The 16,492-nt window shown below is 34.6% G+C and overlaps 1 protein-coding gene across 2 annotated transcripts in view; it reads left to right on the forward strand.

Annotated features, from left to right (window-relative positions):
• Positions 1-16,492, forward strand: part of NF1 (neurofibromin 1) — a 289,204-nt gene that overhangs the window by 98,412 nt on the left and 174,300 nt on the right. For both annotated transcript variants that reach the window (XM_035027762.1, XM_035027763.1), the window contains exons 9-13: positions 207-380; positions 850-972; positions 1,215-1,289; positions 6,640-6,771; positions 14,407-14,541. In XM_035027762.1, the coding sequence (XP_034883653.1) occupies positions 207-380; positions 850-972; positions 1,215-1,289; positions 6,640-6,771; positions 14,407-14,541 (639 nt within the window). The remainder of the gene's footprint in view (positions 1-206; positions 381-849; positions 973-1,214; positions 1,290-6,639; positions 6,772-14,406; positions 14,542-16,492) is intronic.

A 16,492-nucleotide genomic window follows, 5' to 3' on the forward strand; every position in this document is an offset into this window, starting at 1 on the left:
ACAAAGAAAGTGAACAGATTCTATTTTTTTTTAGATTTGAGAAACATGTAAATGATGACTACTTAAATTGTGAAATTAAAAATTGGAGATACCAATTATGTAGTTTTAGAATATAATTTTTAGGGGCTGATAATTCGACAAATCTGAAATGTTAGAAACTGCGCATTAATTAACTAGAAACTTCTTTCTATATTTGAATTCTATAGAAGTTGTTTTTGGACAGTCTACGAAAAGCACTTGCCGGCCATGGAGGAAGCAGGCAGTTGACGGAAAGTGCTGCAATTGCCTGTGTCAAACTGTGTAAAGCAAGTACTTATATCAACTGGGAAGATAACTCTGTCATTTTCCTACTAGTTCAGTCCATGGTGGTAGATCTTAAGGTAATATGCTTGTTATTTCTTTACTACAAACTTTAAGAAAACTAAAGGAAAAATAAAATTCTAGTAAAATATTATTATGCTAGATCGTTGTCAAAGATCATTACTAATGCTAAAGGTCTGAATCATCTTAGATAGTAAGTACATAAGACCTGCTTTTGTTGTTTGTGTTACTCAGACTAAATTGGCTTAGAATATGATGAAAACACAGAATTAACTGGTTTTCTTAAGTTATCATAAATATTCAGACTTGGTTTTAAAATAATGTAGAATTTAGGGCCTAAAAAGAACCATATCTGGTATAGTAAGAATTTTATTGGAGTGATGAACCACATTAGTGCTTTGTGCTTCTTCTGGCAACTGAATGTTATTTCCATGTATGTGGATATTGTGTTGATATTATTAAATAGTAGTAAAAAAAATAACTGCATGATTGTTTAAAGGCTTTTGTTTTCTTTTGGGATTTTCATAGAACCTGCTTTTTAATCCAAGTAAACCATTCTCAAGAGGCAGTCAGCCTGCAGATGTGGATCTAATGATTGACTGCCTTGTTTCTTGCTTTCGTATAAGCCCTCACAACAACCAACACTTTAAGGTGAGAGCATTGGCTTTTATCCAGTTATGTTTACTGATGCTGTTGATCTTTCTTTATAAATATAAAAAGACTAGAAAGGTCAATTGGTATTTCTCAATATTATATATTAATGTTAATTTTAAGACCTTAAGAATTTATTCTGTTTTTTAAAAACTTTTTTTTTCCTGTTTCTCTTTATCCTCATTTGTGTTGAATATTTTTCTCACAGAAATAATATACAGTTTTTTCCTTTGCCTGTGTAGATCTGCCTGGCTCAGAATTCCCCTTCTACATTTCACTATGTGCTGGTAAATTCACTCCATCGAATCATCACCAATGTAAGTCCAAAAGGTATTGCTAAATTACTTAAAATTTTTTTTCTTCCTTTCTTTACTTTTTTATTTCTTTTTAAGAAAGACATTCTTGGTTTATAAAAGGTTTTGAACTTAGATGTATGGTATAGGGAGATTTCTCATAGGGGATTATATCTAGTAACTGAGAAATTATATTTTTCATATTCAATTTGACCTGAGGGCCTTTATTGAGAAAAAAGGAGTTAATAGGATCCTTTGGAAAGATTAAACCTAAAATATTTTATTTGCATCAAAAGCTCTTGAGAACAGTGCCACTGAGAATATAATTGAACATTTCATCCCAAACTCTTTAAATATTATTTTAATACTCCTAGCCTTTTCCCAGCATTTGGTATATTCTGACTTGTCACTTTACCATTTAAATTAAAAGTATTAACTATTTATGGTGTAGGCCAGTATGGTGCATTTTAAAAATGGTAAGATCATATTTGATTGTACTTTTTAGTCCTCCTTAAATAAATGAAATATTAGCACACTTAAATGGAGGTATTGACATGATACAAAAGCATATCAGACAAAATAAGTGAGCTCATTAAAAGATACTTGTGAAACCTTCGACTCTGATGTGAATACATTAAGTAGAATGATAATGAAACCTTATCAGATTTGGACCATGAAGTTTTACTATTTAACCATTACAGAATCTCAATGAAGACAGTTTTGGAAATACTTTGTCTTGAAATCACATGAAGTTTTTCTTAGATATTTGGACTACAAATCTTAAAAATTCTGCCAAATTCTGTTCTTCTGGTTAGGAACAATAATATTTTGAAGGTTCTCAAGCTCTACTTTTATCCATTTATGTGTAAATTGGTCAACTTTTTCTTTTTCTCCCTTAAAAGGGGCTTTATTTGTCTATTTTTTGGTGGGCAGCAAAGCAAGGTTTATTGAGTGATAGTAAAGCAAAGTTTATGAGTGATAGTACAAAGCTCCTAAAGAGGGAGGGGACCTGAAAGGGTTGCCTTAAAAAGGGCTTTACTGAGGTGTTTTTGTCCTCTTTAAAATCAAATTCCATTTTTTTTAAACACATTATTTTTTTTTTAAATGTTTTATTCATTCATGAGAGTCAGAGAGAGAGAGAGAGAGAGAGGCAGAGGCAGAGGGAGAAGCAGGCTCCCCGCCTAGCAGGGAGCCCGATGCGGGACTCGATCCCAGGATCCCGGGATCATGACCTCAGCCGAAGGCAGACACTTAACCATCTGAGCCACCCAGGCGCCCTCAAATTCCATTTTTAAGAGTGTATCTCTGATGAGTTAAAAATTCCTCCCCACATTCATTTGCCTTGGATGTGTTTAATTAAACCAAATTCTGCCTCTTCCCTTCTCTTCTCTTTTCTCTTCTGTTTTTTAGAGAGGGAGGGGCAGAGGCAGAGGCAAAGAGAGAATCTTAAGCAGGCTCTATGCGCAGCATGGAGCCTAACACAGGGCTCCATCTCATGACCCAAGCTGAAATCAAGAGTCGGACGCTTAACCTACTGAGCCACCCAGGCGCTCCTGTTTTCTCTTCTTTTATCCATTCCTGCAGGGGAAAAATAACTCTAAATCTATGTAGTGACACATTTAGTTTTTCTCAGTGGGGTGCTAGTAGCATTTTGGGCAGGGCAATTCCTTGTTGTGCAGCACTATCTTGTGCATTGCAAGACGCCTAGTATCCCTGATCCTCATTTCATTAAATGCCATTTGGGCCACTTCCCTCCTCCCACCCCCAGACATTATGAACAACTAATATGCGTTGAGGGAATGATATGTTGCTCAATTGAGTATCCGTGGGTTAAGTTATGGGTATAAATAACATGAGATGTTATTTATCCCAAAAAGGGAAAGCTTAATGAATCTGATTGCAGATAAGGTATGTTTGTATTAAAAATTAAAAAAATTTTTACTTTACTTTTGCCAGGGTAGTGAACCAAGACATTGTATCCTCAATGTTTATTTTCAAGGCCATTTTAAGGGAGAAAAAAAAAAAAAAAGATGATTTCCCCCCTCAGGTTTATGTGTAATTCAGAATTAAAATATTATTATTTTTCTCCTTTAACTTATAATACTAAAAGCATTCCATTTATTAAAGTGGATGGTTTTACATAAATGCTTAAAACTTGTATTAAATAAACCCAAGTATATACTTCTTTGATACTTTGTGGCTAGTTACTTTAATTGTGAAATATTTTTGTCTACAATTGAATATATAGAGCACTTTCAAGCATGGACTTGGCACTGCTGTAAGTGGCTGAGCTGCTCCTTTGTGGGTTTAAAGCATGCCTGGAGTGGTACTTCATGCATGCCTCAGTGTATATGGTGAAGTGGTTGTGCATCCTTCTGTACTCTGATGAGTACTGCATGTGTGAAGGTGGAGTGTGTCTGTACCAGAGGTCACGTCGATAAGTCTATTTTTATAAAGAAAAACCTATATTGGCTAAGTTTTAAAATACTCAGCATCAGTAACCTTTAATGAATAGCTTGACAAAAAGCATAAATTTGAGTATGTAAAGTATCTTAAAGCTATACTTTAAATGATGATACTTTATCATATTATAGAATGTTTGATAAATTGTTTCTTGTTAGGATTGGTTTTTTTCTTTCCTGTTGTTTGAGGGTAATAGATATTGAATCTGAAGTACTTTCTGACTGAAAGGACTATTCATAAAGTAACTATGCAGATTTATGGAATTGACCATTACAGAGTCTCACTGAAGACCGTTATGGAAATACTTTGTCTTGAAATCCCATGAAGTTTTTCTTAGATATTTGGACTCCTAAACTTAATTTATTCTTAGTGTAAGATTTCCTTTTTATTGATTCTTGGTTCAATACACCTTGTAAGTTCTTTTCTTCCATGGTTCTTTAGCCAAATTCACAGATTTTGTTTCTTACTGTCACATTGTCAAATAAAAGTTTTTGATATGTTTTTGAGGTTTATTTAGAATTGATAGTGGTTTGCAGTTTTGTTTTCTTTCTGGGAAACATTCATACTCAGTTCATAAGTACAGCATTTAGATCTAAAATATTCTGTTTCTTCCTAAGAAATCTGAAAATCTGTTGACTATTTGAATTTTATTATATTGTAGACTTCTGTCAGCTTTGAAAATGGTACTCATAGTACTGTCACTTTTTTTATTATGGCATGCTATAAGAGATGAATTATAGTTATAAGATCTGTGTTACGTACTTAATGTTTATTGGGTTCCTTTAGGTTAAATTAGGTATGTTGTTAAAATTGGGAAATTAAAGAAATAGTAATACACATATGTGACCCAGATATCTTAGCAATCAGTGGGACATGCTGTAGCTGTACAGTACTTGGTATTCTGGTTTTTTCCTTATGGCAGTTGTAGTTTCCTTATAGATAGCTCACATACTGAGAATGACATGATCTCTTCCTCCTGAGAGTTTGGATAAATTCTGTCCAAGGCACTTGAAAATTTATTTAAGTAATCTCTTGAAGAATTGCCATAGTTTGCTCATACTATGTACTTGTAAAAGTATTGCCATTTGTTTGGCAATAAACTTAGTGTTTTCAAGGAGGAAAAAAAGGAATGTCTACTTTAGTTGACTAGTTTGAGAAGAGACACATTTAGTAACTGCTTAAAACACTATAATTTTTGCCAACTACATGATGCCTAGTTTTTAGTGCATAATTTATTTGAAAGTGTATCTTTAACTTTTACATTAAAACGAATATTTATATTATGAAAAATGGCACTTAATGACAATCACTAAATCTTAAGTTAAAATCATGTTATTTTATAGGATGCATCTCGTATGGTGATATGATTTCAGTAACTATTGATATAGCATAATAGTTTGGATAGGATGTTATATGGGATGCATCTCTCTTTAGTTATTAGTTTCTGACAAGATATTATGGGGTCAGGAGAATGAGTAGTAGGACCCTTATCTCAATGCATTTTGTGATAATTCAGCCTTTGTTATTTTAAGCTGATTAATACAAGCTGTATAAATTTGTAAGTATATGGAAATCAAGCTGTGTTGATTGCTTGGGCAAGTCAAATGACTAAATTGACCAAAGTTTAAAGAGTCCATTATATAACCAAACTAAAATTTGATAGTTTGTTAGGAATTAGCTTAAATAAAGTAAGAGTTGGGGGAATAGCAGAAACAACCACATTATCCAAAGAGAATTTATTTCTTCCCTCACAGCTTTTGGGGGCCCTTCCTATAAATAAGAGTTCAGTATTCAAATTGTGTATTTTAAGTTGATTGTATAATTTACTATCCAGTACTTAGAGTTTATAATCTAATTTTAGGTTAAGGTAATATAACTTGATGCTACCTAGAATATTCTTAGAATTATGGGTGAAGAAATCAGAAGTTGAGAATTTAGCTTCATTTTGGATGAGAAGGAGCCTGGGAATAGGGTGTGATGCTCTTAAGTCCTCTTCCTGTGCTAGTTCAGTCATTCTTTCCGGTGCTTCCTATGGAGCCGGGAGTGTAGTAAGCTGGAAGCCTATGTCTGAAGTTGACCCATGCCTTGTATAATCTCCATATGGAGTGAAAATTCATCCATTTTTGTATTAACTGATAGACTTTATAGCTTTAGTGATTTTCATAACATAGTAATTAATTTTAAAGTTGAATTAGGCACTATTCAAATAAAATAGGCACTAGAAACTAGAACCAAAGCTAAACAGGTGAGACTGAAATAGACAAATATTTACATAAAATTATTACCTTTAAATCTATTTAGTTATGATCCGTTTGTCTTTGTGGTGATCGTTAGTCTTTTTGTGTATTGTACCATCATTGCATATCAGTTTAAGATTCTAGGTTTACTAATAGTTTTATCTCATTTACTAATTTTGTGTTGTACTTATCATTGTTGTTTGTAGGCATATAAGTGATGGTTTGCCACATGTTCCTTCAACATTGTGTTGAACCACTAATCTTTTTTAAAGCTTTGATAGTAGCATTCTTACGTGGGAAAATATATACTATCTATATATGCATATGTCTCTGAAATGTATAAAATGTTAAACTTAAAAAAAGATTGGCTACAGAATTAGCTCTCTAAAGACTGTTTTTCAGATTCATTAGCTTATCAGTTAAAAAAGACAGTCTCATGCTCATGCACAGGAGGTGGCAATTTGTCTCATGTTCATTATTATATTTTAAAATAAATATGGGTTAGTGTTTGAATTAAAGATATTATTTGAAGACTTTGGAAATCATGGTGTGTGTTTGCATGGTCTTAGAAAGTTTTTCACAGAAGGATAAAACATAAGGCTACAGTGTTAACCAGAATGTATAACTCATGCAAATTTTACTTTTCGTCTCTTATGGTCTCTGTTTTTCTACAGTCTGCATTGGATTGGTGGCCTAAGATTGATGCTGTATACTGTCACTCAGTTGAGCTTCGAAACATGTTTGGTGAAACACTTCATAAAGCAGTGCAGGGTTGTGGAGCACACCCAGCAATACGGATGGCACCGGTAAGATTCATCATGAATTTGAATCCCACCTTCTCCGTATTGCATTTTCAGTGTCTCTATCCTATTCCTGCTTTTTTGATTATTTTAGAAAATCAAATGAGCCCCTTCTTTTCTATAAGTATGGTATGTTGTATACCGCAGTATTGTTGCAATGCTAGTCCATGGTGTTTGTTTTTCACTATTTCAGTGGGTTGAACTTAATTTTCTTAGAGAAATTTTCTCACAAAATGCTGTTAAAATCTTAAATTCCCTTCCTTCCTTCCTTCCTTTCTTCCTTCCTTCCTTCCTTCCTTCCTTTCTTTTTCTCTCTTACTTTGTTTTTCCTGTAACTTTTCCTAATAAGTCAAAATATTTTAGTTTGTTTCTCATCTTTGGGGATGAGTAAGGGAAGCCTGACTCCTGGGTTAGAGTGAATGTTTCTACTAATGCACGGTTTTTGCCCATTGGATGCTGAACATTGCACATAGGAAGTTAGAAATAAAATTAAACATTTTTATTTAAAATAAAAGTATTTCATGTTTCAGCAAATATGCTTTGTGTGTTTAAAAATGATAGGCACTTTGATATTGAAGTTTGTGTTTAAACTTAGTAAAAGGAGTGTTTTTAAATTAGGTATCTAACAGATAAATATTCTTAAATGGAATTTTAAAACTTATATGGAACCAATTTAAACAGACAATTACAGATTGTAGAAGTCATTTCTTGGTATTTATGTATAGCAAGAGTATTACACATGGCAACTCTTGACATTGATTGGTGGTGCTTTGTCTTCTGCTTATTTTCTATTTTTATTGGCTGCTGTCGCTCACATGATCAGATGCCAACCAGTCACTGTTTTGCATGGCAGTGGGCTTCTGTGGCTGTAAGTATGACCCATTGTAACTACCTCAGAAAAGTTGTTGGTTTCTTTGACTTTTCTGTGTGTAGTTACTGTTATAGTCACATCATGTCATTTCAGATGAAAATGTAGCATGTTTTTACCTATTGGTTTTATCTAGTAAATTAGCCACTTCACATTTATAATTTAAACAGCTTCCTCCCTGGCATGCTTCTCTTTTGCCAAGTTCCCTTACTCAATAAAATATTTTGGTTTAATACAGTTATTGTTCAGTCTTATGCAGTCATCAGTAATTGTTTCTGAGGATTATTTATCTCAGACGTTCAAGTAGAGAAGTTTGCTATACCATATATTTTGGGGTTATTTAGTCTAAAAAATTAGAGCCAAAGAACATGGCAGTTATGTTTTATTAAGTAAAATAAATAAAATGCAAAGTTATTTTTAGTTGACTTTTTGTGATACCAAGTACTTAACTTTTTAGAAAATTGAAAATTTCACTCTAAGTTAATTGGAGATAAATTTTAAATGATAGTTACTTAAATATCATTTAACTAGACATTTAAAAAGTTGTTTTGGAAAATGACTTAAAATAAATTGTTTAACAATTACTCATTCTAAATATCTTCTAGGAAATTAGAACTTTGACTTTTTGTTTTAAGTTTTCTACTTCTTATAGAAAATTGATGGCCTCCAACAATAAAAATTGTTAGAAAGTTAATATTCACTTCCACTTTAATTTCAATATACAGTTTACCAGCCATCTGCAATTTAATTTTCTGTGCATGAGAACTGAACGAAAATGAAACTAAATTATTCTTTTGAATAAAGACAAAATTTGATTGGTATTCTGAAAATGTCCCCTACATTTAGAAGTTATTTTACTTCTTAGCTCTACTTATTAACCGATTCTAGGAGCAACATATTGTATTACTGGAAGTTATTTCATAACAGCCATAACTAGACTTCTTTTGGTCCAAGGACACCTATGATAAGAATTTAGTTTTTATTTCCTATTATTCTCTGAAAGTTTCAGTATATATTTGGTTTGTAAAATCATTCTTAAGCTGTTTATATATTTATATATGTATGAAATTTTTGTTATGTATGTATATGTATATATATACATATGTATATAATTGTACGTAGTGGCTGAAGGAGAGCTTTCTGGCTGATCTTCTTATCAGAAAAAGGAACAGATTTAATATGAAATAATTTTTTAGAATAATAAAATTTTATAATTTAGATGATCCTTAAGGTGAATCATACCCCTCTTAAACCTGGTGAGTGAATAGTCAGACAACAAATGTGGAAATATTGAGCTCTTCCACAAGCTGCCAGGCATAGTGTTAACACCAGGGAAGCATGACGAACTAAACAGACAAGGCACTTTCTCTCACAGAGATGCCAGTCTTGTAGCTTTTGCTTGAAAACTTCTAATAAAGAGCTCACTACAGGTGGCCATCAAGTATGGAAACACAGAAATTCATAATACATGGTTTAAATATGTGACATCAGGGTTTTTCAACCTTGGCACTATTGATATTTTGGAACGTTGTAGGGGACTATCTTATATGTTGTAGAATGCTTCGCAGCATTTCTAGCCTGTACCCACTACATGCCAGTAGTACCAGTCCTGCTAGTCCAAAAATGTCTCCAGACGTTTCCACATTCCCCTGGGAGACAGTTGCCCCCAACTGAGAACTGCTGTATTACATGACAATTTCAGTGGGTTGTCCTCCTTTGCATTGCCTCAGATGATTCGTGTCTCTGATAAACCTGAGCCTTTGTCTTGCTGCAGAAGTAGCAGTCATGGAGTTCAATCTGTAAGAAGGCTTTATAAACCATCCTGTATTTTCTGGAGGTGGATGTATTTCTTATAGGAAAGAGCAGTTTGAAGGTTTTTTTTTTTTTTTTTAACCAAGATGGACTCATCTCCCTATCACTCCCATTCATCACTGATCCTCTCTTTTTCTGAAGCTCCATAGAAAACTTCTGATTCTTCCATTAAGACAGCACTGCAGATATTTCAATAAAGTTACCCTGTACTCCTAAGGTTTCTTTTTATTTTTATATGATTTAGCATTGGGAGGGATTTTATTTAGCTTTCTTTAAGAGCTTGTGGGCTATGTGTGTGTGTACTGTTTGATTTGCACAAATAATGTTTAATGAGTGACAAATAGTCACATGTTTAGTGAATAGTTGACATTCATTTCAGTGTCTGTCCAGTTCTTCAGCTGTCTTCCCTCACTTGTGCATTAGCTTGATCAAAGCAGGAGCGCTTTCTGGCTTGTCAGACATTGGGTTCCTGGCCCCTAGAATAGTATCTGGCATGTAGTAGGCATTTAGTACATATTTGTTGAATGAGTGAATGAATTTCTTTCTTGATTTGCTTCTCTTTTGGAAAGAATTCAACCTAACACCTTTTTTTCAATTAAAATGACATATTAAGATCAGATTTTCATGTTCCAGGTGTGGTATAATTGAAGAATGCCATTAACCTGCTGTGCCTGCATACCATGTTTCTACTAATATAGTTTAAGATCGCATAATAATGCAATAATAATAATAATCTTGGATTGAGCTCTTTGGCATTTAAACTTTTTAGTCTTTCCATATGAACATTGAGCCATAGCTTCTCCATTTTATACCTTTGCAGTATTTTTAGAAGTTTGAAATACTTTTTTTAGCACTAATTCTTTACTGTTTTAAAACTAAGGTAGTCAATTAATAATAGATGTATGCATTTTCACAAATATGTGTAATTTATGCACATTTTGCTTCTTAAAGAGATCCTGGCTCAGCAAATGCTCTTACATGCCTGTAATTTAGTCATAGTCTTAAATAAGTTAACAAATGGTTTAAGCCCTTGATAGGCAGCTAAATATTCTGATTAATGAATTTATTGCTGGGCATGACAGCTTCTCTTCTTTGGCCAAAGAGCATGTACCAGCTTGGATTCTTACTAATATCTGTAGTATGGAAGGCCAATCAGTAAATTACTGAATGGATTATTTTTCTTACATTTCTAGTTAAGAAATATATTTCTTCTTTAGCATGTTGTTCCTGATTTTATATAACCCCCTAATGGTCATTAATTAAAAGATATTTGAACTGAAAACTTTATTTAACCCTTTCAAGTCCTTACTCCATATTAGGCAGCAGTGTTGGAATAAAATTTATATGCTGATACCTGAGATTAAGAGATGACATAATTGAGGGCGCCTGGGTGTCTCAGTTGGTTGGGCAACTGCCTTCGGCTCAGGTCATGATCCTGGAGTCCCGGGATTGAGTCCCGCATCGGGCTCCCTGCTCAGCGGGGAGTCTGCTTCTACCTTTGACCCTCCCTGCTTCTCATGTTCTCTCTCTCTCTCAAATAAATAAATAAAATCTTTAAAAAAAAAAAAATGACATAATTGAACTATTAGGTTTTTGAAAATGATTACTGAATAAGAGATAACTATTATATCTGTTAATTGTTCTCTGTGTTCCTGTGCAATGGCTGCATCAGGGAAGAACAGTTATGCTAAGTTACAACTTAGTAAATAAATTTGTTTAGTGAAAGTTGATCACTTTGATCTAAGGTGTTACCATGACTTAGAATGAAAAAAGAATAGAGGGGTGCCTGAGTGGCTCAGTCATTAAGCGTCTGCCTTCGGCTCAGGTCATGATGGGATCAAGCCCTGCATCGGGCTCCCTGCTCAGCGGGAAGCTTGCTTCTCCCTCTCCCACTCCCCCTGCTTGTGTTCCCTCTCTCGCTGTGTCTCTCTCTGTCAAATAAATAAATAAAATCTTAAAAAAAAATAAAATAAAATTTAATGGGAGCAAACAGTAAAAGCGGAATTTATTAAGTACATTTGGTAAGATATTTACAACAGGATTATAAATGTAAAAGCAAACGGTATTTTTAAGTTTTGTTTTTCTTTTCTGTAGTGACATTTTTTTTTGTTTTGTTTTTTTGTCGTGACATTCTTAAGCATTAATGTGTATATTAGATAGCTGTTTTCCCCTTTGAGGACCAAAACCCTTCAGCATTCTTGGGCAACTAACATATGCATCTTACACTTAAGCATTGAGAATTGTGGCTGTGTGTAAAGTTATGCATCTCCACTTTTTGCCTTTGAAAGACAGCCCATTTACTTGGACTTTTTTATTATGGGTGCATAGATGCTGGATAGCCTTTATCTGTGTATGTACAGTTTCTCCAAAGAAGCCATACAGATGCCCAACAGGCACATGCTCAACATCACTAAACATCAAGGAAGTACAAATCAAAACCACAGTGATATATCACCTCACACTAGTCAGAATGATTAGAACAAAGACAAGAAATAACAGGTGTTGGCAGGATGTGGAGAAAAGGGAACCCTAGCGCATTGTTGGTCAGAATGTAAATTGGTGCAGACACTATGGAAAACAGTATGGAGGTTTTTCAAAAAATAAAAAATAAGGGGCGCCTGGGTGGCTCAGTCATTAGCGTCTGCCTTCGGCTCGGGTCATGATCCCAGGAATCAGGCTCCCTGCTTGCGGGAACCCTGCTTCTCCCTCTCCCACTCCCCCTGCTTGTGTTCCTGCTCTCGCTCTCTCTCTGTCAAATAAATAAAGTCTTTAAAAAAAAATTAAAAACAGAGATACTGTACAATCCAACATCTCTACTCCTAGGTATTTATCTGAAGAAAACAAGAACACTAATTTGAAAAGACATGCACCCCTATGTTCATTGCAGCATTATTTACAATAGCAAGATATGGAGGCAACCTAAGTCCATTAATAGATGAATGGATAAGAAGATGTGGGGAGGGGTGCCTGGGTGGCTCTGTCATTAGGCATGTGCCTTCGACTCAGGTCATGAGTCCCAGGGTCCTGGGATTGAGTCCCGCATGGGGCTCCCTGCTCCATGGGAAGCCTGCTTCTCCCTCCCCCACTCCCCCTGCTTGTGTTCCCTCTCTCGCTGTCTGTCAAATAAATAAATAAAATCTTAAAAAAAAAAAAAGATGTGGGGAAATCGGAGGGAGAGATGAACCATGAGAGACTATGGACTTGAGAAACAAACTGAGGGTTTTAGAGGGGAGGGGGTGGGGGGGATGGGTTAGCCTGGTGATGTGTATTAAGGAGGGCACGTACTGCATGGAGCACTGGGTGTTAGACGAAAACAATGAATCGTGGATCACTACATCAAAAACTAATGATGTATTGTATGGTGACTAATATAACATAATAGAACTAAAAAAAAAAAAGAAGATGTGGTTTATATACACACTGGAATATTAGCCATAAAAAAGAATGAAATCTTGCCATTTGCAACAATATGGATGGACCATGGGGGTATTATGCTAAGTGAAGTAAGTCAGAGAAGACAAATACCGTATGATTTCACTTACATGTGGAATCTAAAAAACAAAACAGAAACAGATTGATAGATACAGAGAACAAACTGATGGTTGCCAGAAGGGAGGGCAGTTGGGGGTGGGGGATCAATGAAAGGTGAAGGGGATTAAGAGGTACTTTATTTCAGTTATAAAATAAGACTTTGGGGCATAATGCACAGTATAGGGAATATAATCAATAATGTTGTAACCACTTTGTGTGGTGACAGATGGTAACTAGACTTATTGTGGTGACCATTTTGGAATGTATTTAAGTATTAAGTCACTATGTTGTACATCTAAAACTAAAAACATTAATAAATAAAGGCATATGTGCCAGAACTTGAAATTTTTATGCCCTTTTAAAGGAAAAAGGAAAATGATCTATAACAATAGAAAGAGGTGGTTTTGTGTCCAGGAGCTAATTGTTGGATTTTTGGTTGAGTAACATTCATAATTATGGTATCAGCACAGCATCTACCGTAGTATCTCTGTAATTGAAGCACATTTTTCATGACTTATCTTTGTCAAAGAGTTCTTTTTCTGTTTTACTAATGTTCTTCAGGCAAAATACATGCATTCTATAACTTGAGAGAGGTGGAATGCCATTGAAGGAAAAAGCAAAACTTACAATTAAACTATTAAATTACAGAGATTGCCAATATAGCATATTTCATCATGTCTAAGAAACACTTTTAGTTTTTAACATCTCTGAAACTGAGACTACATCTTATTTGTCTGGTGTCTTAAGTGGTTTTTCATTTCTTGTGGTACATTAATGATGCATCTTACTAAAATTAATGTAGATTCGGGGCGCCTGGGTGGCTCAGTTGGTTAAGCGACTGCCTTCGGCTCAGGTCATGATCCTGGAGTCCCGGGATCGAGTCCCGCATCGGGCTCCCTGCTTGGCAGGGAGTCTGCTTCTCCCTCTGACCCTCCCCCCTCTCATGCTCTCTCTCTCTCATTCTCTCTCTCAAATAAATAAAATCTTTAAAAAAATAAAATTAATGTAGATTCTATGCAATATTTGTGTGGGATAAATGTTTGTTAAATGAATAGGTCCGTGTATGTATTTGTGAGAGCTATAGACTAAATATTTTATCCCTAATGTTTTCCACATTTTGGAAAATTGTTCTTTTACTTAGGAGTCAATTAAAGTGTTTAGTGTTTTTAATAAATTGTCACTTAAGCTTTATTAGATATATATAAGAATAATATAAATGTTGCAAAAATAGTTTTCATTTGTTTTTTAAGCTTAGTAATATTAACCTTATACTTTTGGATGTTTGTACTCATACCACACATATGGTCGTATAAAATGGCTGTTTTTTCAAAGCTTTTTTATAATGGGTTTATTTTTAAAAGTTAGCTATTGTCTTGAATTTGATGTCTGATTTTTACAAGATGATGACATGTTTTTGTTTTTATTTTTAGAGTCTTACATTTAAAGAAAAAGTAACAAGCCTTAAATTTAAAGAAAAACCTACAGACCTGGAGACAAGAAGCTATAAGTATCTTCTCTTGTCCATGGTGAAACTAATTCATGCAGATCCAAAGCTCTTGCTTTGTGTAAGTATTTTTTATGAAACGCCTTGAAATTACTACACTAACTTAATTTGGTTTAAGTAAAATGCCAAGACTTAGGAGATGATTACTAGCTAAAGAACACTCCTGATCCTTTCTGATGATGCTTGAAACCTAAGACATCTTTAAAAAAAACTAACTTACAGAGAAGTTACATTTCTGTAATACTACTGTAGATTTCTTAACCTTTTCTCTTAATTTTCCCTATCATTAAACTAACATATTTTTGTGAGCTCTTCTTTCTTTGCCTTGTGACCAGGTTTATATTAGTTAGACATTATCCTGGGGTGGGGGTGGAGGTGATGAAGCAAACATAAATCCAAGTCCTTTCTCTTGTTCACAGTTGGTTTTTAAATCTCCAGTTGGGCTTGCCAGACCACTTAGCTTTTTTATTTCCCTTTCTTCTGTCATCAACCTATTATCACTGGCTTTGCCTGCAAATACTATATTGGAAGGAGAAGGGGGTGCAGATGGGTGTGGTTAGCACTTAATTATTGTCATAACTCTGTCTTTGCAGCTTTAGATGGTATTTGATTCCTGAGGGCAACACTGTCGTACACAAAGTAGTTAGGAACTACCAGATGTAAATGAGTGCTAGTTATATGAAGCGATTAAAAGCATGGGCTCTGGAGACAAACCAGCGATGTGATTTGGGTGACTTAACCTCTCTGTGTCTTCCTTTTCTCAAAATGATGATAATAGTTCGTGTCTCAGAGAGATTGTTAAGAAGCTTGAGATAGTACACTCATGCTTTTAGGAACAATCTTTAATAAATGCATAATAAGCACCAAATAAATGTCAACTATTATTACTATTAATAAAAGACAGTTGACATTAATATTAATGTTATTAATACCCCAAATATGACCGTTTTGTATTGTGAAGGTCATAGGATAACCTTTTTAACCTTTGTTGAAGTTGCTGCAGTCCCTGGAGAGCAGCGTCCAGAAAAATTTCTTACTGCTTTGTTTAGCAATAGGTTTTATAAGTGCTGATAAGGTGCTTTCAAATTACTATATATAGGGGTTCATTACTTGATGTCCATATTTTCAGGAGTTCTGTGAACCCCTTGAATTTTAAAAAATGTGTACATGAGTAGTTTTTCTGCAGAGAAACAAAAGGGGAGAGAGGGACACACACAGAATTCCTAAAGGGATTAGTAATGCCAAAGGATGGCCTGTGATATTTTGAATTCTTTAAAGAAGCCCATCCAAATTTGGGAGTTTCATAGAATAAGTTATTAGAATCTGGCATGGAAAATTCCATAAAGTCTTCTCAGTGAGACTATGAAAGTAATCAAATCCCCTTTCTCCTCACGTCTTTGTAGCACAAGTTATTTTCGGTGGGATTTCATCATGCATTTGATGTAATATAATTCACATCGCTCTGCAGTGCTATACGTCAGGGTAAAGAATGCACCAGAGCCACTGGTGCCTTCAGTGTTAAGTATTTCATTAGTCAAAGAACAAGAATTTAAACAAAACTTGCTGTTTTCCAAGGTTGAAATTTAGCCAGAAGTCATTTAATATTGAAATTATTTTCTTTGCTGCCATCTAGTGGTGAAGCAACTTTTCTCGGCGTAACCAAAGGTAAGTTAAAATAGTGATTCACTGTAAATACTTAATTGTAGGGACGCCTGGGTGGCTCAGTCGGTTAAGAGTCTGCCTTCGGCTCAGGTCATGATCCCGAGTTCCTGGGATCAGGTCTCACATTGGGCTCCCTGCTTGGGGAAGCTTGCTTCTCCCTCTCCCTCTTCCTCTGCCTGCCGCCCCCACTGCTTGGGTGCACACTCGCTCTCTCTGACAGATAAGTAAGTAAAATCTTTAAAAATAAATAAATACTTAATTATTTCCTATTTACATGAAGAATTCTAAATTGTAGTAAATAGGAGAAGTGTAGAATAACTACTAAATGATGTCAGTCATGGTATTTTTAA

The sequence above is a fragment of the Mirounga leonina genome, unplaced genomic scaffold (assembly GCF_011800145.1).
Source record: "Mirounga leonina isolate KUSES-001 unplaced genomic scaffold, KU_Mleo_1.0 Mir_200, whole genome shotgun sequence".
In the NCBI taxonomy this organism is placed as follows: Eukaryota; Metazoa; Chordata; class Mammalia; order Carnivora; family Phocidae; genus Mirounga; species Mirounga leonina.